The sequence below is a fragment of the Artibeus jamaicensis genome, unplaced genomic scaffold, assembly GCF_021234435.1.
Source record: "Artibeus jamaicensis isolate MK-2021 breed Jamaican fruit bat unplaced genomic scaffold, CSHL_Jam_final contig_793, whole genome shotgun sequence".
NCBI lineage: Eukaryota > Metazoa > Chordata > Mammalia > Chiroptera > Phyllostomidae > Artibeus > Artibeus jamaicensis.
This window is the reverse complement of record NW_026521975.1, coordinates 11,317,817-11,339,754: the sequence shown is the minus strand read 5'-3', so window position 1 is coordinate 11,339,754 and position 21,938 is coordinate 11,317,817. Positions and strand designations below refer to the sequence as shown.

The window sequence follows — 21,938 nt, the reverse complement described above, 5'->3', positions numbered from 1 at the left end:
TGGGATAATGTGACATAAAAACAAACACAAGAGAAAATAGGATGAACATCACAGAACTGAAAAGAAAAAACAAGCATCTCCTCCCACTCATAACAATCAACTGAGATATGACAAGTCAGTACCTAGGAAACTGACCTCTGTTAATATGAACTACACAGGGATGATATCTGACAGTATCACTTTATTAACATAACCGAAAGTACATACAGACCGTTTTGAAAAGTGGAAAATGGATGGGTTAGATACACTTACACATACAACAGAGGATAAACAGAACACTATGGAGCGAAAGCAACGTTCTTCATTCCTGATAAATACAAGCAATGCAGACCAGTACGGTGAAAATAGAAAAAGTTACACATTATTCCAGATAGATGGCTCCAGCCTGCAAAGATATAACATGGTAGAAGAAAGCACTTTGGAAATGACATGCCCTAGGAATGCGAGATTGTTCCATGCCGTCCCCACACTGCACTGGACAGGGAGGCCTGCCCTGGGACCGGAAAGCAGGGCTCTCCCCCTTCAGAGCCCCCGGACTGGGCAGGGGTCGTGGGAAGAAACTGAAGTGTATTCTTTAGATTTATCTGAGAAACTTTACCCTACACCTTGGGTAATGCATGGAAGGACTGCATTTGAATTAGCTGAAAACCTGAATTATAAAATAAAAAAAAAAAAAAAAAGAAACTGTATTTGAAAAAGTATTTCATATCCTGCTGGTATTTAATGAAATAAATTATACTGGAGAATTATGATGTGAGCTTAATCAGGAATAACTTAATTACCATGTATTTAAAAACCATTTACATGTTCACTTAAGGAAGTGAAATACTTCTATCTTGTTTCTCTCATTAATTTGTTTGGTTGATCCTTTCTTGTAAGAGAAAAAGGCATATGTTAACAATAACACCTCCCACTGGTTTTTCTGTTAACACTAAACATTCAGAAAGAAGAGACTGCTCTCACAAAGGACAAAGGGGAATTCTGGTTTCATTAAAAAAAACTGTACATATTAAGTAAGATAACTGGATTTTTCTCAGCTTTTCATTGGCACTACTATATTATTGGGAAGACTTACAAAATAAGTTGCAATAAAAAATATAGCAAGTATTTATTTTGAGCAGTCATTTGTCTTTATGCTTATTTCTTTAAAAAAATACTCATCTGATAAAACAAGGTAACTGCTGTCTTTTGCACTTGTAAAACTATCAACTTTGTATAAATACTTTGAGTGTGACTGCGAGTAAGGGTTAACTACACGTAAACGGAGGATCAGGGTGCTCTGCTCCTGGCAGAGACCTGATTCTCGGCGGTGGCCCTGCGGCCTGTGCGGCCTGTGACCGAGACATGTCCTCAGAGGCCATGCTCTCCAGATGAAGGGTTACCTTCAGCTGCTTAGAGGGAACCTGTGTATTTTGAAAAGAATGCAGTTACTCCCGCAAAACCACACACAAGACAGTGTATTTTAGATAAGGTGTTTTTTTAAAAGGGAAAAAAGTCTATAAATTGAATGATTCCCTGACTCAGAAACATGTTAGAAACATGACCCCTTCCCTCCCCAACCCTGAAAGACATTATTACTGTATAAAACTAAAGTTTCCAACACAGTGTTCAATACTTTAGCTTAACAGTAAACACTTTTTAATGTGGTAACTGTCTCGTTTAATATGGAAGGAAATGGGAGCAATCAGGCCGGCTTCCACAACAGCATGTTACTCCCCTTCATACTTGTGTTCAGTTGGCCAATTTTGATACGGAGTTCAGGGTCCTGAACGTTCAGAAACACTATTCATGAGAACTAGAACGTGCAATTGTAAAGCAGTTCAAGCATCCAGGCTAGCAGCTGATATACTAAGGAACAATGTGAAGCGACAGTCTTCACTGCCTTGGGCACAGAACACGGACTGCTGCCTAACACTTTACCTACTACTGTTGCCATAATCTCAACAGCCTATGAAATACAAGTTCACCTATGAAGATGTTCAAATGTATTGGTAATTACATACATTACAATTTTAAATTCTCAATAGGATTCTAGAAGTGAAGTTTAATTAAAGATAAACACACAGTAAATCTGGACAGGCGCCCACCCCTGCGAAGTCGGCTCCAGCCCGCTTGCTTGTCATGTACTGAAATGTGCAGGTCAGGCTCGGAACAGCCATCCAGATAGAGAAACTATATGACCTTGGGACTGAAAATTCTGATCAAATTAAAATTAAAAAAATTAAATGACTAGTGCCTTCCAGATGCCCAGAAAGCAGAAAGGGAGATTTCAGGGCACAGTTCAATACAGGGATTCAGGTGACCACATGCCCCGCAAACCAGAAAGGGTATGATTCTTTTCCTTATGAGCAGCTGCTGAAAACGTTCAGCAACTTACAATTTCAACACATAAGGGGTGTTCAGGCATGGAAAAATGGCCAGATGGGAATTTTATTATGTAATTTGAAAATAAAGTTCTTAGTCATATTCTAAGAACAGGCTCAGGATTGTATTAATAGAAATGCTTCAGCACTTAATGAAAACAACACCACAGGCCAGGAGAATAGATCAATCACCAGGAGAAAAAATGCTGGTCTTTTACTCTTTGTTAGTCCTCATAAATGCTCACTAATGTGATGGGCTGCTCACCTGGACATATGAGGAAAGGGTTAATCTACTTTATTGGTTCGCTCTCTGATGGCCAGGAAAAAAGCACTTATGTAAATATTTCTGAACAAAGAAACAAACCTCCTTTACCAAGCACAGGAATGAGGTGGAAAACCATGGGAATGCAATGTCTGCTAGAGGGGGAAGATCCCATAATAAAGCATACAGAGAGACAGCATTAAAGTACAATAAAATGCCACAAAACCCAAAAGCTGGATAGACAGAGAGACAAAACTGGATTCTTCTGAATGTGCCCCAAGAGAAAGTAGTGTTTCAACAGTTTTCTTAACGCTGAGGTTTAGCTGAAGGATGTCAGAAGGGGAACAAAGATTGTCCTGTCCAAAGTGTGAGCAGGAAAGGAAAACAGAAAAACAAAGTCAGTGGATCAGAAATACAGGTTTGAGTATAGAATTCAATATGATCGTCTCAATCACACTCAAAGAAACAATATAACATTTTTTCTATGATGAATTAAAATGATGAAAAACAAAATTACAAAGAACTCTCTGTGTACAAAATAGCTGAATAAAACTGGCTGGTTGGTGACCAGTGTGAACACTCAGGATAAGTGAACAGCATGAGGCGCCGGCCGAGGGGCGTGTGAAGCCCGAGAACGGTGAGGTCTGCAGGAGCGGACCTCTTCCCTTCCTCAACTCTCACACTTTCTTTTTTTTAGAAAGCAAGGAAAAAACCTGGGTGCAGGCTGAGAGGGAGGTTTTCAAAGAGAGGGAGGTTTTCAAAGCCAGATAAATGGAAAGGCTCAAAAAGGAGGAAAGCGTAGTCATTAGGAAAATTTCCTGGCTGCAAGTAAGGTGACCTGGATGACTTGCTGTTCCTCCAGGAATCAGGGTAAACCCGCCTCAACCACGCCCGGTGCATTAACATGTAAAATGAATCTACAGCCACAGGGGGCTCTACAGATAATCATCCAAACCCTCCGGTTCACAGACTAAGAAATTAAATAAATAAATACATTATTGGACTTAATAATGGGAAAATATTAATCACATAACATAATTATTTTAGGACATAAGATACTGATCTCACCTAGAAATTTTTATCCCCCACTATAGTTTTTTTTAATGTAACAAATATTTAATAAAAGCATGATAATAAAGAGAATAGCCATATGTCCAACCTCATCAAAGGTTTTTTTATTTTTTTATTTTTTTAAATATTTATTTATTTATCTTTAGAAGGGAAAGGAAGGAGAGAGGGAGAGAAACATCAATGTATGGTTGCCTCTCATGTGTCCCCTGCTGGGAACTGGCCTGCAGGAAACTGGCTTGCAACCCAGGAATGTGCCCTGACTGGGAATTGAACCGCAATCCTCTGGTTCACAGGCCTGCGCTCAATCCACTGAGCTACACCAGCCAGGGCTCATCAAAGGTTTTTAATAGTCAACTTTTTTAGTATTTCATTCATAGTTACCTTGTAAACACTCTAGAAGTTATACTGAGAAAGGAAATGTTTGCCTTTATACACAGGTTCTGGTATTTATATCAAATTTTACATCTACCACTTGATTTTCTTTACAAGTCAGACAGAAAGAGTGGTTGGTGATTTTTAGGTAATTTAGAATACTCAGAAGCAAGGAGAATAAAGGAAGAAAAGGCATAGATTTTGCTTTTCCTCCTGTAGCAGAGGGACCTGAGAATGCTAGTTTGAACCTATGAGTTTGTGTTTTTGTTCATTTTCCTTCACTCTGCTTTGACTAATTTTTGTAGAAGTAGCAGCCTAACAGGAACCCTCTACAAGAGGCGGCAGTGGTGGTGGTGGGGAGACCAGGCTGGAAGGCAGGGGAGGAAGAGGCGGCCTGTGTGGCGTGTCCATTTCCCGTTTCTGGCAGGGAGTGGGGAGGAGGAAGGATGTGTCAAGCACCCACATCTACCCACACTGTCTTTTTTATTTTTTCTCCTGCCTTCAAATAGCACAGCTCTGATAGGAACAGGGGCAAGCTTGGCCCGTAATACATACTGTTAACCAATGCTTGTCAGATACATTCTGAAAGAGTTTCAGTGTATGGACTTTAAGTCTGGGACAGAAGATGGTTCTGTAAAGCCCGGAGTACAGGCACCATGACGATAAACACCAGTAAACACTACTTTGAACCAGTTTGACACAGGTTAATTCTGCTACCACGTCTTGCTGTTTGGGGCTATTTTTAGCACTCATTCTCCCTACATATGCAGTGACTCTTTTCATTCACTCCTTTTTTCTAGCTGCCATTACCAGCATAATGTGATGACCAGGTAGGAGCATCTCCAGTAGGTAGAAGGGGGGTTCTGAATGTTAATATAACATGTACATACAAATATTAGAACTTGCTTGTTAATATGGAGAAAATGCACGCTATTTGTTTAGACAATTTGTTAATGCTCTTTTACTGACTATATGTTTTTAAAAATATTTTATTTCTTTATTTTTAGAGAGAGGGGAAAGGAAGGAGAAGGAGAGGGAGAGAACCATCAATGTGTGGTTGCCTCTCACATGGCCCCCACTGGGGACCTGGCCTGCAACCCAGGCATGTGCCCTGACTGGGAAGCGAACCATGATCCCTTAGTTCGCAGGCCTGAGCTCAATCCACTGAGCTAAACCAGCCAGGGCTGGCTATATGTTTAAAAATTGTTCTAAAAGAGATGATGAGCCTTTAGAAAACTATATGGTATAAAAATGAGAAAAATGTTTTGAATTTGTTCATAGGAACAATAAAGGTCTTGCTAACTACTACTGAATGTAAATTTCAATTCTTTTATAATTCAGTTAAAAAACCACAAAAGTGAAAAGTAAGTAGTACAATCATGATCTATTTGATAAAAGGAGAAAAAATCCTTGGGAATTCACACTGTCTAGTGAAGATGCCCTGTGGACTGGGCTCTTTCTTTTTTGCAGCATGTGAAAGAGCTGAAGGAGAAAACTACTGATGGTCTTATGGGGCTCTGACCTCCTCACTCATGGTCAGTTAGGAGACAGCAGTGAACGGGATAAAGGGAGCAGGGACTCTGCTGTGACAGCTATTAGGACAGGGCTTTGCTTCAGGAGAAACAGTGCAGTTGTTGGGTCCAGGGTCAGTACTACGTTTCTGACAGCTAATTAAGAAGGTAGAAGAATCATGTTCTTCTTGAAGGTTGGACAAAATAATATGACAGGAAGTGTAATGGTTGTGATTAATGAAAAAAGTATCAAATGTCACCAAATTATTTATTTCTTTAAATTTGATTTCATTGAATATAATATTTCTTAAGAGTACCAAAAGTACCATGCTTGGTTGGTTTAACAGAATTGTTTTTTTAAAAGGCTAAATGAATAAAAAGTGTTAACAAGTTCATGTCCCTTAATCACATCTATAAAGTTTAATTTTTTGTACTAAAGGGCAATAAAGCTGTAACTGAAGGAGCTGGAAGAAATAAATCCCAACAGCAGGACAAGTGCCTTGGAATGGCACTTACAACCCTCTTGGGTTGTAAGTTCCAAAGTATGAGAGCTCGGAGGGAATACGGGGGATACGTGAGCAAAGTCGGTTATTTAGTTAACAGTTAATCGTCCCAGTGTTTGTGAATTTAGACAACATACTATCTTTACGCAGGTGTTAACAGTAGAGGAACCTGGGTGAAGCGCAGACAATACTTCTCTGTGATATATATTTTTAAAAGATTTTATTTATTTTTAGAGACAGGAGAAGGAGGGAGAAAGAGAGGGAGAGAAACATCTATCAGTTGCCTCTCGCATGCCCACAACCCAGGCATGTGCCCTGACCCAGGATAGAACTGGCGACCCTCTGGTTTGTGGGATGATGCCCAACCCATTAAGCCGCACCAGTCAGGGCCTCTGTGATATTCTTGCAACATTTCTCTAAGTGTAAAATGATTTCAAAGTAAAAACAAAAAAAATATTAAAGCAAGTGTTTAAAAACCCTGAAATCAACTGAAGTACTCTCAATCTGAGATGTAGTTATTTTGAAGCACCGACTCTACTATATATAAAGATATATTCTTACAAGTCAAACAGTATGTGGGGATGTTTAAGAAAATATCAGAACACCTATTTTGATTACTAGCATGAATTATTACAATATATTTAATTTATATGTGTATAGTTTCTTTGCTTGGTCCTTGCAAATAATTACAAAAACTGCTCAAAAGTATATTGATTTGAATCTAATAACACAAAATCATGTTGCATTTCTGAAATATTTTAGGAAAATAACACTCAAGTCTATTTAGGCAATATAAAACACGATAAATTTATTACCTGAGGTACACCAATTTTTCTGCAAGCTTCTAGGAAATTCTCCACATTTCGCCTGCACTTTGCCATTGTTAATTTAGGCTACAAAGAAAAACATGGTGTTACTAGCAAAGTCTTAAAAATTTTGCTAACTTTAAAAATATTCTTGCCAATTGCTTTATAAACTCAAAGTTCTAGATCACACAGTTGGCAAACTCATGCTTTTTCTATTTTTTAAAAAATGATTTAGAGAGAGAAAGGGAAAAAGAGGAGGCGGAGAGAGAGAGAAACATCCATTTGTTGTTCTACTCATTCATGCATTCATTGGTTGCTTCTTACACGTGCCCTGACCAGAGAGCAAACCTGCAACCCTGGCGTGTTAGGATGACACTCCAGCCAACCAAGCTATCTGGCCAAGGCAGCACACTTTCTCTTAAAATATCAGATAATAAGTATTTAAATCTTGGGGGGGGGGGCATATGATCTGTTGCAACTACTTCATTCTGCTAAGAACCTGAAAGCAACAGAGATGATATATAAACAAATAAATGGGACTGTATTCCAATAAAACTTTATTTACAAAAATAGGTGTCGGCCTTAGGCTTACCTCTCTAACTACATCTCCTGCCATTTGCACCCACACATTGTGTATGATCTGTTCTGAACAACTTTAAAATTCCTTGAATGTGCCATGATCTTATCTTTCAAATTTAGCAATACTATGTCAGAATTCCTATGATTTTACCTTTTCTGAGAAGGCTTTTCTGAACTCTTCAGGCAGAATTAAGTGGCCCATTTCTTGTATTCCTACAGCAACCTCTTACACACCTCCCTTGTAACATTTACCACACTGCTATCAGTCATTATTTATGTGCCTTTTTTTCTCTAGTAGAAGTGAAGGGAAGGCAGGAACTACACTACTCATATCTTTATCTCGAGCATTCTGCACAATGCCTGCCATCATGCGTAATAAGCCACCGTTTTTTAACATTACACACTTACTACAGCTGGTGAGGGAACATGAATACTTGGGACAGATCGAGGCCGCACGTGATTGGCCAAATGGCAAAGAACAACACCATCAGTTAGAGCTGCTCCAAGATCACAAGGCAGAGATACTTTCAGCCGGTACTCAATATGCTAAAAGAACAGAACATGTAATATATTGCATTAGAAATCAAGATAAAATGTAAATACCAAGTTGACAGTCCCTGTTTTAGCCTTTTATCTAAGTCAACAGGTTAAGGAGAATAATTACACTTGTGGCAATCAGGTCACAGTGGTGCAAAATACAATGAGGAATCTGTTTACAATTTTGTTAAAAAAACAAAACAAAACTAGACTGTCTTTCAACTCCAATAAAAAAAATACACTATATATGATGTATAATATGTAATGAGCACATATATATAAATTACTGGTACTCTTATAAGAATTCTATACATGAGACAAAATATTTATTAAATGAGTAGGACCAAGGATTAAGCTTTACAGAATAACCCATTTTCCTAGTAAAGAGTTGAAAAAAATTTCCTTAACAGCCAAATTTCTTTTATATTCATCACACAATGGGCACTTCTTAATTCTATCAGAAATTATAAGACATGTAAACAAGTGACTGCAGGATTATGGACTATAGCAATATCAATGAAAAACTAATTTAAAGGTAATATACACACTTTCCGTAGCTGATCTATTGATTCCAGTTCTTCTTCTCTCTGCCTTGAATTCTGTCTCGTTACGGGATCTGTAGAATCAGTAGTGGTTGCAGAAGACGAAAGAAGGGGTGAAGCATGACCTAAAGAATATTAACGTGTAAGACAGAACGGTGATTTGCCAGTGTCAGAAGAATACTCTGATCCACCTGATCACACTTTCCTTGCAAGTACAGCACTTTCTACTTCAGGAGTCATGCTTTTTAAAAGGTTTTAATTATGTTAATTTTCAAATATACAAAATCAAAGTGAAAACAGTATAAAAAGAAACCCCAATAAATGTACATTGTGCATGGCTCAACCACTTTTGTTTGATTACATCCACTGATAATGTTTTTATTGCAAAATAACATTCACATAGAAAATCACACACAAATCATAAGGGAGAAGCACAATAAATTATCTTCGCAAAGTGAACACAACCAGGTCAATAAATGCAACGTTACCAACATCTAGAAGCTCCTCTCAAGCTCCCTACCCATCAGTACCTAAAGGTTACTTGTGTACTTCCTGACTTCTAACACCAGGTCAGTTCTGTCCATTTTTAAACTTTTAATAAATGAAACTGTATTTATGTGTGCATGCTTTTGTGTCTGCTTCTTTTGATCAACATTATGTTTATAAGGTTTGTCCATGTTATGTATATTAGTTTGCTCATTTTCATATGGTATCCAATGTATAAATATACCACAATTTTTTATACATTCTATCATTGATAGATGTTCAGTTTGGGGCAATTATGAATAATGTTGTTATGAATATTTTGTACTAATCTTTTTGTATACATGTGTACATATTTCAGAAAGCAAAATTGCTAGCCATAGCATATACAAATGTTCAACATTAGTAGGTAATGTAAAAAGTTTTCCATACTAATTTACAATCCCATCAGCAGTAGGTCTCTGGTTTGATTTTCACATCTCACTGCAAGTACATCTATCAGTTTTAGACTTAAAATCTATGTTTTTAATTTCAGGCAACTTCTTTTGGGATGGGGCAGAAATTTGTCATATTAAGTAAAAAAAAATCAGGCCAAGTAGATGTAAAAAAAATTACTGATTCATTTATTTAAGAACACAGAAAATAGATTTTATTAACAGAAAAATCTGAAATGGAGCTCATTATAGAGAGGAGGAGCATTCTCTAAAGGCTGGAAAGACAATTTTATTTGTTAAGACACTATAACCTGCTTTTAGGTGGTACAAAGAAATTTTCTAATTAAAACAAATTCAAAGAAGTCTCCTGCTTTGATGTCAGCGAGACTGTAGATAAATACAGAGTTTAAGGCATTTGCCAAGGTGACATCTCGGGGTACAAGTAGGAAAGCAAGTAACAGTGTCATTGAATAAAGCCTCCCCTCCCCTGCTCTGAGTCACAAGCTCCCACCTTTATTTGCTTCCGCTCTGGCAGCTGATCGGAAAAGGAAGCTCTCTGGGCGCTGGGGTTGGTTTCTCTGCATAGCAGCAGGAAAAGAATATGCAGGGAAATGATGAACTAAATTGGCAAAGAAAGAAAATGAGATCAACAGAAATAGAAAATCATTAAATATGTAACAGACACATTGCACCCGTTTAATAAAAGGAAAATAAAAAATAAAATCAAACATGGCAATGACATAAAAAGATAATTTTGTTAATACAAAATCTGGTAGAGAAAGTAACCCTGTCAGCAGGAAGGCTGCCTGTATGTATTTTTAACTGTCATGTTATTTTTGGTGTATCAGGAAAGGCGGAGTGAGTGTTACTGCACTGAACATGGTCTCCCGCAGACAAATCTACAGCCCTGCTGGCTCATGCTCATTTGTTCATATCAAACTGCTGAACAGTCGAACAACCGGCTGAATTAAAAAGTTGAAAATGTGCAGAAAGTTCCCAATTTTGTATCTGATTTCTCATCTCAGGAAAGGAAGCCACAGGTCTCTGATAGGTGACTTTTAGCTAAGTGCGTACTTGAAATATTGGGAGGGAAATACTCTGTAAATATATGATTGTCTAGTCACTATGTAGTACACCTGAAACTAATACAAAATAATACTGAATGTAAACTGTAATTGAAAAAAAAGGACTTTATCAGGAAAAGCCTGGTAAAGAATTATAATCATGACGTGGCGAATTGCACTTTTGTGTCCATTACCTGTTTCTGTTGTAGGTGAACTTGACACAGCATTAGATCTGTCATCATTCTGTGGAGAAATAGAAAACTAGTTGTTGTTCGGGAAGAGCTACTCTCTGTATTAATGAAAACTTTGGGATTATTAAAAAATCCATGCAACTCTCCTTCAAAATTAAGTTTAGAAATGATGATTTAGCCTAATGTATGAATTTTGTACGTTTGTTCAAAGGCCACATTTTTTATTTAATTCTATAGAACACAAGGTCTCTGTATTGCAGCCTCTAAAGACAGTCCTATTACATAACAGCCTTTCCTGTGCTTGTAAAAAAAGATCATCCTAAGGCAGAAAACTTTACTGGGAAATAAATGTACAGAAAAGAAAATTTTATTTTACAATATTTTTTTCTGGTATAATTTCTAAAGTACTTCCCCACCCTCCTCTGGAGAATAAAATTTAATGTGTTATGGAGTGATGAAGGTTTCTTTGTTTCACTTAGGAAATAAGGTGCTTAGATATTATAGATAGCTGTATTCCCAGACTAGTACTTGAGTCCAAGATATTTTAAATTCAGTGAAAAAAGGAAGAAGAGCTAGGTAAACTGGTATAAAGTTTACCTTTGAAAAAAATGAAATGTAGTTAATTAAGTTCATTTAAAAAGAAGTACCAGTTGGTTGGGTTACAGATATTACAGACTCGGCAGGGGAACAGAATCAAGAAAAGCTGGCATAACAACAATTTTTCAGGTCTTACATCTAATTATACTCAATTTAAATATAACTTCATAATAACTACGACACATTCTTGAACTAACAAAATGACTTTAAAATACACACACATATCTGCTCCCATGTTTTTTCTCTTTTCTGGTTTCAATATTTGCAGAAATCTTTTATATCTAATTGGAGATCAGTCTGATGAAATTATTGACAGGGAATTTTAACCACTAAAATTAATGAATGAAAGAAGCCACACTATTAAGTAAATTCTTGGACTGATCTGAAAGAGTTTTGTGGTAACTATTCCTTGGTTTGATAATCTTAGGTTGAGAATTATGACTTAAAAGAACAAGCTGCATTCTTTAGTGAGGCAATGTATTATTTCTTCATTAGTTAAAAAACATCAAGTCTACAGACAGCAAAAAACTAAATTTAGAATGTTGCAATGAAATGGACATTTAAATAAATTTAAAAAACAACAGTAACTAATGAAAGAAATGAAGAGGCAATGAGGCAAGCCTGGATGTCTTTATAAGGAAAAGACTATCCTTCTCTTCTAAGAATGTGAGACAGGAAGGAGAACGCTAGTCAGCTAAACAAGGACATGTTCCAGGACCAATGGCACAAACGGGAAAAAAAGTGAAGATTATTCCAATATAAAATAAGAATATTTTAAAAATATTTTAAGACTTACTATTAGTAGGAGTTAGGCTAAGGAATAAAGGGAAAAAGTAATAGGCAACTCTCAGATGAGAGAAGAGTTGAAAATAATTCCACTGAATGGTAGAAAATGTTCTCTACTTATAAAAACACCAAAAGACAAAACATGGGAGTAATGAAAACCAAAACTAGATGTCCCAATAAATGGCAGCAAAGGTTAAATACAACTTGCCTTCTACAACCACATCAAAATTACACCTAAAATATAGAACCATCACTCAACAGTTAGAAATCGAGTGGAATGAAAGTCTGCCAACTACAGAATTAAAGACCATGTCCAACCAGATTGGTAGGGGCAGAAACATGGAACAGGAGTCATACCCACATGTGGTGGATAAGAATTCAGCAGGGGTATCTAGGGAGTGAGGAGTCCCAGCCCCACACCAAGCCCCCCAGCCCGGCACTGGTTCCAGTGCTAGGATGGTAATTCCCCGTAAATTCTGGCTGCAAAGAACACTGGGGATTGAGTCGATGGAAAAACTTCTAGAGTTCCAAGCATTTCCCCTTCAATAACCCACACACAAACTTACTGAGACTTATTCCCTCTGAGCTCCAGCATCAAGGCAGCAGCTTTAAAGACACCGGTGGCAGACAGGGAGGAACTGAAGTGTCTGGCATCAAGGTGGGAGCTGGGGGGACAGCTTTCTCCCAAAAAGAAAGGCCAGCAGAGGTCACTGTCCCTTTTCTAAGCTGTCCTCCACACAGAGCCATATACCCGGCAGGTGGGGGCCATATCCGAGACACCATCAACCTGGCTAACACCATCCTGCCTTGAATATCCCAAGACTCTATCCTACCCAACTTATAGGAGCACCCAGCTGTTAACCTCAACTTTTCCATATGAATGGCTGGTCTTGGCTCATGCTTCCTAAATCCTCTCAAACAAGCAACATCTGGCATCAGTGAGCCCTCAACCCCCTTACCTCTCCTAAGTGGCCCCAGGCCTGGTACTAGCAGCAGCCAGCCTAGATTCACAGCCTTGCTTCACCTGGAAATCTCCAAGCCCAGCACAAGTAGCAGCCATATCAGATTGCTTTATAGCTCATGCACAGTGGCCCAAGACAAAAAGGTAGGGGCTGACGTTGGCTTTCACCACCTAGGGAAACCCCAGAGCCAGTGCACCCAGTGGACAGCTACAGACTACAATGAAGCACCACCGCCCTGCCCCTGGGCAGCTCATCCTCTATGGAGGGTGGGGGTTGGTGATCAATGGTCACAGCCAGTCCTTCCAGCTGATTGGCCTGGGTAAATCCCTTCCACTGACCTGCTTTCAATAGTCAAGGCTCAACTACAAGATTAGACCAATTAGATATAAAAGATATGCTTGGTTAAATATGGTTGCAAATTAGAGGAAAAAATGAAGGGTATGCTAAGTGAAATAAAGTAAAATGTACAGGAACCAACAATGAAGGGAAGGAAACCAGGACTCAAGTCAACAGTTTGGAGCAGAAAAAAAGAAAGAAACATTCGACCAGAACAGAATGAAGAAACAAGAATTTTAAAAAATGAGGAGAGGCTTAGGAACCTCTGGGACAACTTTAAATGTTCCAACATCCCAATCATAGGGTTGCCAGAAGGAGAAGAGGAAGAGCAAGAAATTGAAAACTTATTTGAGCAAATAATGAAGGAGAACTTCCCCAATCTGGCAAAGGAAATAGACTTCCAGGAAGTCTAGGAAGCTCAGAGAGTCCCAAAGAATCTGGACCCAAGGAAGCACACACCAAGGGACATCAGAATTACATTAGCCAACATTAAAGATAAGGAGAGAATCTTAAAAGCGGCAAGAGAAAAGGAGACAGTTACTTACAAAGGAGTGCCGTAAAACTTTTAGCTGATTTCTCAAATGAAACCTGGCAGGCAAGGGGCTGGAAAAAAGCATTCAAAGTCATGAAAGGCAAGGATCTACATCCAAGATTATTCTATTCAGCAAAGCTATCATTAAGGATGGAAGGAGAGATAAAGTGCTTCCCACACAAGAGAAAAAAATGAAAAACTTCATCATCACCAAACTATTATTATATGAAATGTCAAGGGGTCTTAAGGAAAATAAGATCAAAACTATGAATGATAAATGGCAGTAAACATGTTTCTATCAACAACTGAATCTAAAGAAACTAAGAATAAAAGAAGAACAGAGACAAAATCATGGATATGGAGAGTGTTTTGATGGTTGCAAGATAGGAAGGGGTGTGGAGGACTGGGTGAAGAGGTGAGGTGATTAGAGGTACAAATAGGTAGTTACAGAATAGCCATGGGCATGTAAAGTACAGTATATGAAATAGAGTAGCCAAGGAACTTATATGCATGGCCCATGGACATGAACAACAGTGTGGGGACTGCCTGATGGAATGGGGCTAAGGTGGAATAATAGGGAAAACTGTAATAGTATCATCAATAAAATATACTTAGAAAAATGGAAAACAAAGTCAGAATAGAGGCAACTTTTAAAATGACTTAAAAATGTACTTTTATTAAAACTATAAATCTCAGTGACTTGCATTCTAGGATACTAAAATAATTAATTCAAATCACTTCCAAGCCATTGACTAAATTTGAGAACTACTGTAAAATGAGGAGAAAAAAAGGGAAATTAATAGTAAGTCAAGTTTTATGACTTGTTAAGCAACAAAAGAAATAAAATCATTCCTAAATATAGTGTATACCTGCTGTAAAGCATGTGGGGTATCAACAAATAAAGAATAAATTTTTTTAAACTAATCACTTGACAGTGTAGCAGGTCTGACAGAAAGGTGACCCATCACACAATTTTCGGCTCATTCACACCTGGCCTTTCTCAACTATGATTCTTGGTAGAATAAGCCCCAGTGCCCTCAGGTATCCATTGAGTATAATGAATTTAACTTCTCTCCTCAACAATTAGAACACTACTACTTATATAACTTCCTTGAAAGAATCTTGAAAAAGTCCCTCAAATAATTTTCTGTGTTGCTGCTCAAATGAGAAACCTAATGGAGGCAGACTAGGGTTAACAGGGTTAACACAGAAGAGAATTGTAGAGTTTCTTCATGAGCGATTCAGGTACCTGTAGCATCAGAGGAAAGGTTTTATCAAGTTTACAAATGTTATAAAGCTGAAGTCAGCATTTAGAAGGACATGAAGTAGAATGTTAAAGTACTCTGGTAAATTAGAGAAGTAAAAGTGTTCAAGAGCAAAATTAAGTATTCTGGAAAACAAAAAATACAACAGATGGAAATTAACTACTATTTAGGTATATTACTAAAACATTTGAGAATTATAGTAGACACAGAGCAAAATGAGTATCAAAACAGAAAAAGCCAATGTAATGCTTAGTAAGACATGTGAAGACCCTTGTTTCATGCTCAGCACCAGGCGAGCTCTAACGATGGCCATACTTGTAGCTGGGGACTGTGAGCCAAAATGGGAGACAAAGAACTTGTGAAAGTTCCTAAGGAATGACAGGCTGGGAAAGACATGTGAAAGGATCAGAGTGTATTTAGGGATCAGACAAGGGTTGCATTGTAATAGTTTTCAAATAGGGTCCAGCACAAGTAATGCCCCTCCTTTATTACAAATCCTTTTAATACAAAAGTTGCATGTAATTCTACATCATAACAGTATCACACTCAAGCACATTCTAGGATATTTTAAGTGAAATGTTCAAATTAAAGCTGTAAATTACTACATCCATACTATTACCCTCCCAACCACACTTAAGCAGGCGTTACTTCTGCCAGACCTATAGAATGATTCTTACATAAAGACTGCTATTTACTAGAAAATCTCCACACTGGAAAGAAAAGAAGAATCAAGTGGAAAACAAAGAGGAGACAGGAGTTAAAAAAGGATAAGATCTTGACAGTGAGGACTATCAATCATTTCTTATGTATCATACAATAACACATATGAAATTACCATCCCTAGAGGCCTTCAAAAATAATATTCTACAGGTTCTGTTTAGGCTTCTACACTACAAGATCTCTGGCACAATTATTCCAACTTTGCTGCTAATCACAAAAGCAGCCACAGATAATATACATAAACAAGGGAATAACTGGGTATCAGTAAAACTGTTTACCAAAACAGATGTCCTAGGGGTCATAGCTTATTGACCCCAACTGTAGAGGGTGTTGGCAGTTTAAATAGCTTTGGAGACTAGGACTCAAAATAGTTTACAGGTATACTAGACATCAAAGCCAAAATAAAATGACTCATGACAAAAGAATAACCATTGATAGGAAAACTAGAATGACATTTCAATTAGAATCAAAATATAAAGAATTAACAGTCTTTATAACTATCTCTGGCATGATAAAACTTTCAAAAAATTTCAAGTGAATTAACGTTAAAGTCAAAGTTTTATAAGCTTAATGTATTTCATGCAATCCTAGATTTCAGATTGCTTGCCATTAGACCAATCCATTGGAAAAGTTAAGACCTACAGTATGCAACCCCTCCCCAAAGTTCCTGGCGAATTACAATAACAAAAGATACCTTAACAGGTGTGAAGGCAGACGAATGAGTCAGGGTAGCAGCACAGCCCACCTGATTCAACCCTGACAGCGACTAAATTTCAAAAGATAAAGAGAACAGAAGACAGAATTTTTGTCAGCAAAACGTCAGGCAGGGAGGCAGGCAGATCTGGTCAGTAAAATTATAAAAGGAAAGGTCGTTGACAAACTTTCAAGTGCTTTACCAAGATATTAGGGCAGAGAGAATATTTGTGGGAGTGAAGACATAATTTATAAAATAGTTTTCCACTTGTATAATTCAAACTATTTCAACACTTCATACCACATAAAGAAATGAAAAGCATGATGTTAAAAACAATTCTACACAGTAATAAAACAAGAAAGATCAAATTTTTTTTAGTAAAAAAGCCTTGAAACTAATGAATCCTGTGCCGTTCCTATGACATAAGAGAAAAATCCAAAGAGCTCATTTTAGTTTTTTCATGTCTAACAGGCTTTTGAAAATTGATTATGCTATTTCAGTTGTCCTGATTTTTACCCCTTACGAACCCCTCCCAGCACTCTCCACTCCCTCCAGGGATCCCCCTGCTTTGTTCATGTCTGTAGGTCCTGTATATAAGTTCTATGGCAACTCCATTCCCATACTTGCTCTACATCCCCTTGCCTATTCTGCAACTACCTATTTGTAATTCTTAGTCCCGTCACCTTTTTCCCCCATTTCCCCAGACCACGCTTACCACTGGCCACCATCTATGATAGTTTCTGTTCCATTGTTTGCTTAAGTTTTTTAAAAATATATTTTGTTTATGCTATTACGGTTGTCCCATTTTTTTCTTCCCCTTTATTCCCCTCCGCCAGGTACCTCCTATTCCCTCCAGCAATCTCTCCCCTTAGTTCATGTTCATGGATCATGCATATAAGTTCTTTGGCTGCTCCATCTCCTATACTGTTCTTAATATCCCCCTGTATTCTGTACCTACCAACCTGTGTTCCTTAATCCCTGAACCTTTTCTCCCATTCTCCTTCTTCCCCTCCCAACTGATAACTCTCCAAATGATTTCCGTATCTATGATTCTGCTTCTGTTCTGCTTGTTTGCTTAGTTTCTTATATTCAGTTGTTGATAGTTGTGAATTTGCCACTTTAATGTTCATTGTTTTGATCTTTTTCTTAAAGATGTCACTTTAACAATTTCATGTAATAATGGTTTAGTAATGATGAACTCCTTTAGTTTTGCTATGTCTGGGAAGCACTTTGTCCTTCTACTTAAATGACAGCTTTGCAGGACTTTGAGTATTTCTTGTCAATCCCTTCTTGCCTGCACAGTTTCTTTTGAGAAATCAGCTTACAATCTTATGGGAACTCCCCTGTAGGGAACTAACTGCTTATTCTTGCTGCTTTTAAGTTTCTCTCTTTAACTTTTGGCATTTAAGTTCTGCGTCTTGGAGTGGGTGTCCTTGATCCATGTTGTTTGGGACTGTCTGTGCATCCTGGCCTTGCATGTCTATTTCCTTCACCAAATACAGGGGAGTTTTCTTTTGTTATTTTTTTTCAAGTAAGTTTTCAATTTCTTGCTTTTCCTCTTCTCCTTCTGGCACCCCTATGGTTTGCATGTTGGCACATTTGAAGATATCCCAGAGGCTCCTCAGTCCATCCTCATTTTTTTAAAATTCTTTCTTCTTGCTGTTTTGAGTGTTTTTTCCTTCCTTATGTTCCAGATCATTTACTTGATTCTTGGCTTCATTCACTTTATTGTTGTTTCCTGTAAATTGTTCTTTATTTCACTTAGTGTATCCTTAATTTCTGCCTGGGTCTTTTTTACACTGTTGAAGTACCCCATGAGTTCCTTAAGTATCTTTAATAATCAGTGTTTGGAACTGTGCATCTGAGAGGTTGCTTTTGTCCATTTTGTTTAGTTCTTTTGGGGGGACTTTTGTTCTTTCCTTTGGGCTATATTTTTCTCTTCATTTTGGCATCCTTCCTGTCTTAGCTGTGTGGCTTACTATAGAAAAAAGCACTGGTAATCTGCATGTGGCAGAGCCACAGGTAATCACCAGGGTGGGGCAAGCCATGTCACCACTCTGTGGCTCTGTGTGGGGAAGGGCTCAGATATGGGACAATGCTGCTCCCTGGGCTCTGGACTTTTGTCCAGCAGGAAGCTGTCTCCTGAACTTGCCCTTATGCCAGTCATTGTAATTTCTCCCGTATTACACTGCTGCCCTTAAAGCTCTTGCCCTGGTGTTGAACCCAAGGAAGTGAGTCTGCATTAAGTCCTAAGTCAGTTGCAGGCCTTAGAGGACAGTCCTGAAATTCCGATTTCTTCCACCATCCCAGTCCACACTAGTTTTTACAGCCAGACATTTATAAGGTCTTATCTTCTTGATGCTGTAACTCTGGGTTGGGTGGTCTGGTGTGGGGCTGGGATCCCTTGCTCCTGAGGTGTCCCTCCTGATTTTTATCCACCACACATGGGTGTGGGACCAGCCTGTTTGACATCTGTCTGCACCTCTCTACATCTCTGTGTCTCTACCCCATCTGGATAAATGTGGCTTTTTTAATTCCCTGGTTGTTAGACTTCCATAAACTCGATTTTATGATGCTGGGTGATATTTATTTTGTAGTCTAGTAGTAATTTTTGCAGCAGTTGTGTGAAGAGGTGAGCTGTGTTTACCTATGCCTCCGTCTTGACCAGAAGTTTCTTTGAGTATTTTTTAAAAGTCAGTTGCTGAGAGTTATACATTTATTGCCATTTTAATGTTCATAATTTTGATCTTTTTCTTAAGTGCCTTCAACATTTCATTTAATAATGGTTTGGTGATGATGAACTCCTTTAGCTTTACCTTGTCTAGGAAGCACTTTCCCCTTTGAGTCTAAATGACAGCTTTGCTGGTCATAGTAATCTGGGTTGTAGATGGCTTTGCATTACTATGAATACTTCTTTTTTTAAAAATTTTTTTATTGATTATGCTGTTACAGTTGTTCTATTCCCCCTTTCATTCCCCTCCACCCTACCCCCCCATCCCTACCATTACCCCCCTTTAGTTTATGACCATGTGTCTCAAGTCCTTTAGATTCTATATTTCCCATGCTATTCTTGCTCCCCCCATCTATTTTCTATCTACTGTCTATGCTACTTATTTTCTGTACCTTCTCCCCCCTTCTCCTCCTCCCACTCCCCTGTTGCTAACCCTCCTTGAGATCTTCATTTCTATGTTTCCACTCATGATCTAGCTGTCCTTTTAGTTTGCTTTCATTTTAGGTGTGGTTGTTAATAACTGTGAGTTTGTTGTCCTTTCACTGTTCATGTTTTTTTAACTTCTTTTTCTTAGATAAGTCCCTTTAACATTTCATATAATAAGGGCTTGGTGATGATGAACTCCTTGAATTTGATCTTATCTGAGAAGCACCTTATCTGTCCTTCCATTCTAAATGAAAGTTTTGCTGGATAGAGCAATCTTGGTTGTAGGTCTTTGGATTTCATGACTTGGAATACCTCTTTCCAGCCCCTGCTTGCCTGGAAGGTCTCTTTTGAGAAATCCGCTGACAGTCTGATGGGAACTCCTTTGTAGGCGACTGTCCCCTTAGCTCTTGCTGCTTCTAGGCTTCTCTCCTTCATTTTAATTTTGGCTAATGTAATTATGATGTGCCTTGGTGTGTTCCTTCTTGGGTCCAACTTCTTTGGGACTCTCTGAGCTTCCTGGATTTCTTGGAAGTCTATTTCCTTTGCCAGATTGGGGAAATTCTCCTTTATTATTTGTTCAAATAAGTTTTTCACTGGTGGCTGTGCCTTTCCCTCTTCTGGTACCCCTATAATTCAGATGTTGGAGCGTTTAAAGATGTCCTGGAGGTTCCTAAGACTCTCCTCATTTTTTTGAATTCTTGCTTCTTGACTCTTTTCTGTTTGGCCATTATTTGCTTTCTTCTGGTCCACTCCATTGATTTGAGTCCCAGTTTCCTTTTCATTGCTATTAGTGTCCTGTGCAATTCCATTCATTTCAATTAGTTTCGCCTTCATATATTTGTCTAATTTGTCGGTATAATCAACCAGTTCTATGAGGATCCTGATGACCAGTGTTTTAAACTGTGTGTCTGAGAGTTTTGCTATTTCTTCATCGCTTAGATCTATGGGCTCTGGGGCTTTGAGATATTCTTGCGACATTTTTGGTCTGTTCTGGCCCTTTAAGTGTGAGAAGCGGTGCCTTGGACTCCCAGGTCGCTGGGTTGTGACGCTGTATGTGGGGGCGTGGTCAGAGCAGGGAAATGGCGACCCCCTCTGCTGTTACTCACAGCTGGGTGAGGATTAGCGTCTTAGGTGGTTCACATGGGCGGGCCACTCAGAGTCGCTGGGTTATGACACTGTATGTGGAAGTGGGGTCAGAGCGGGGAAATGGCAGTGCCCTCCACTGCCATTTGCCGTGGGGACCCGCCGGGCCCCAGTCCAACCGCCCACTCCCTCGCCTGTCCGCCCTCGCACAAATGCGCGACCACAGTCAACACGCAGCACCGCTCCCCCGCTGTCTCCCCCGAGGTCGCTCGCCTGGTGGCTCACTCGGTCGCTCACTAGGTCCAACCTTGCGCCTGGATTCCGCGCCTGAGTCCGTCTGACCGAGACCTCCTGTGCAATCCTGCTTCACCAGCCGCTGGTTTCGCCCCTTACCGGTCAGGCTGAAGAATTTGTTGTTAACGGACTTCCGAAAAGTTCAATTTTCCGTGTTCTGGCTGTGTTTTCTGTTGCTAATATTTAGTTGTCTCTAAACTTGGTTGTGTGAGAAGGCACGGCACATCCACCTATGCCTCCATCTTGGCGGAAGTCGGACAATCTTTAATGTTGGTATTTAATTATGTTTCTTGATGTGGTCCTCTTTACATCCATCTTTTTTTGGGGACTCAAAAAGGTCATTTTAGCTGAGTAGAAGTAGTATGAAGAACAATATTTTTTCAATATTAATCTAAATACAATTTAATAGCTCTGATGTTAAAAGACAAAAACATGAGAATTCTGTATCACCCCTTAAGGCATATTATTTCTGCCTCTGAGAAAGTCCAAATGACCTACAGGAGGTTAAGTAAAAGTCTCCTTTTCCTTTATCCAACCACCAACCTGCATACAACCAGTTAGATATATCAGAATAAGTATTAGTATTTGTTGTTCACAATTTTGATTACAGATAAAAGCTGCTCAAAACATGATGATTTTTTTTCATTTGGTGGGGAATGGAAATCAGACAAAACAGGACTTTCACAAAGGGTATTGGATAAGATTGTACCTATTAAAAGACAACAAAATGTCAACAGCTTAATGATAATAAAGGCTTTATTAGTTAAATAATCTTGAGAAATTTAAATTAGGGT

At 38.6% G+C, this 21,938-nt stretch overlaps 1 protein-coding gene across 8 annotated transcripts in view; it reads right to left on the bottom strand.

Moving 5' to 3' along the window:
* LRCH3 (leucine rich repeats and calponin homology domain containing 3) overlaps positions 1-21,938 on the bottom strand; it is a 122,285-nt gene that overhangs the window by 2,531 nt on the left and 97,816 nt on the right. For 3 of the 8 annotated variants that reach the window (XM_053672846.1, XM_053672847.1, XM_053672850.1), the window contains 7 exons: positions 16,611-16,682; positions 10,722-10,770; positions 9,975-10,082; positions 8,553-8,671; positions 7,876-8,013; positions 6,898-6,975; positions 1-2,981 (listed from right to left, as the gene is read on the bottom strand). In XM_053672846.1, coding sequence (XP_053528821.1) covers positions 2,781-2,981; positions 6,898-6,975; positions 7,876-8,013; positions 8,553-8,671; positions 9,975-10,082; positions 10,722-10,770; positions 16,611-16,682 — 765 coding nt within the window. In that variant the 3' untranslated portion in view covers positions 1-2,780. The remainder of the gene's footprint in view (positions 2,982-6,897; positions 6,976-7,875; positions 8,014-8,552; positions 8,672-9,974; positions 10,083-10,721; positions 10,771-16,610; positions 16,683-21,938) is intronic. The other 5 variants (XM_053672848.1, XM_053672851.1, XM_053672853.1 and 2 more) reach the window with 3 other exon arrangements.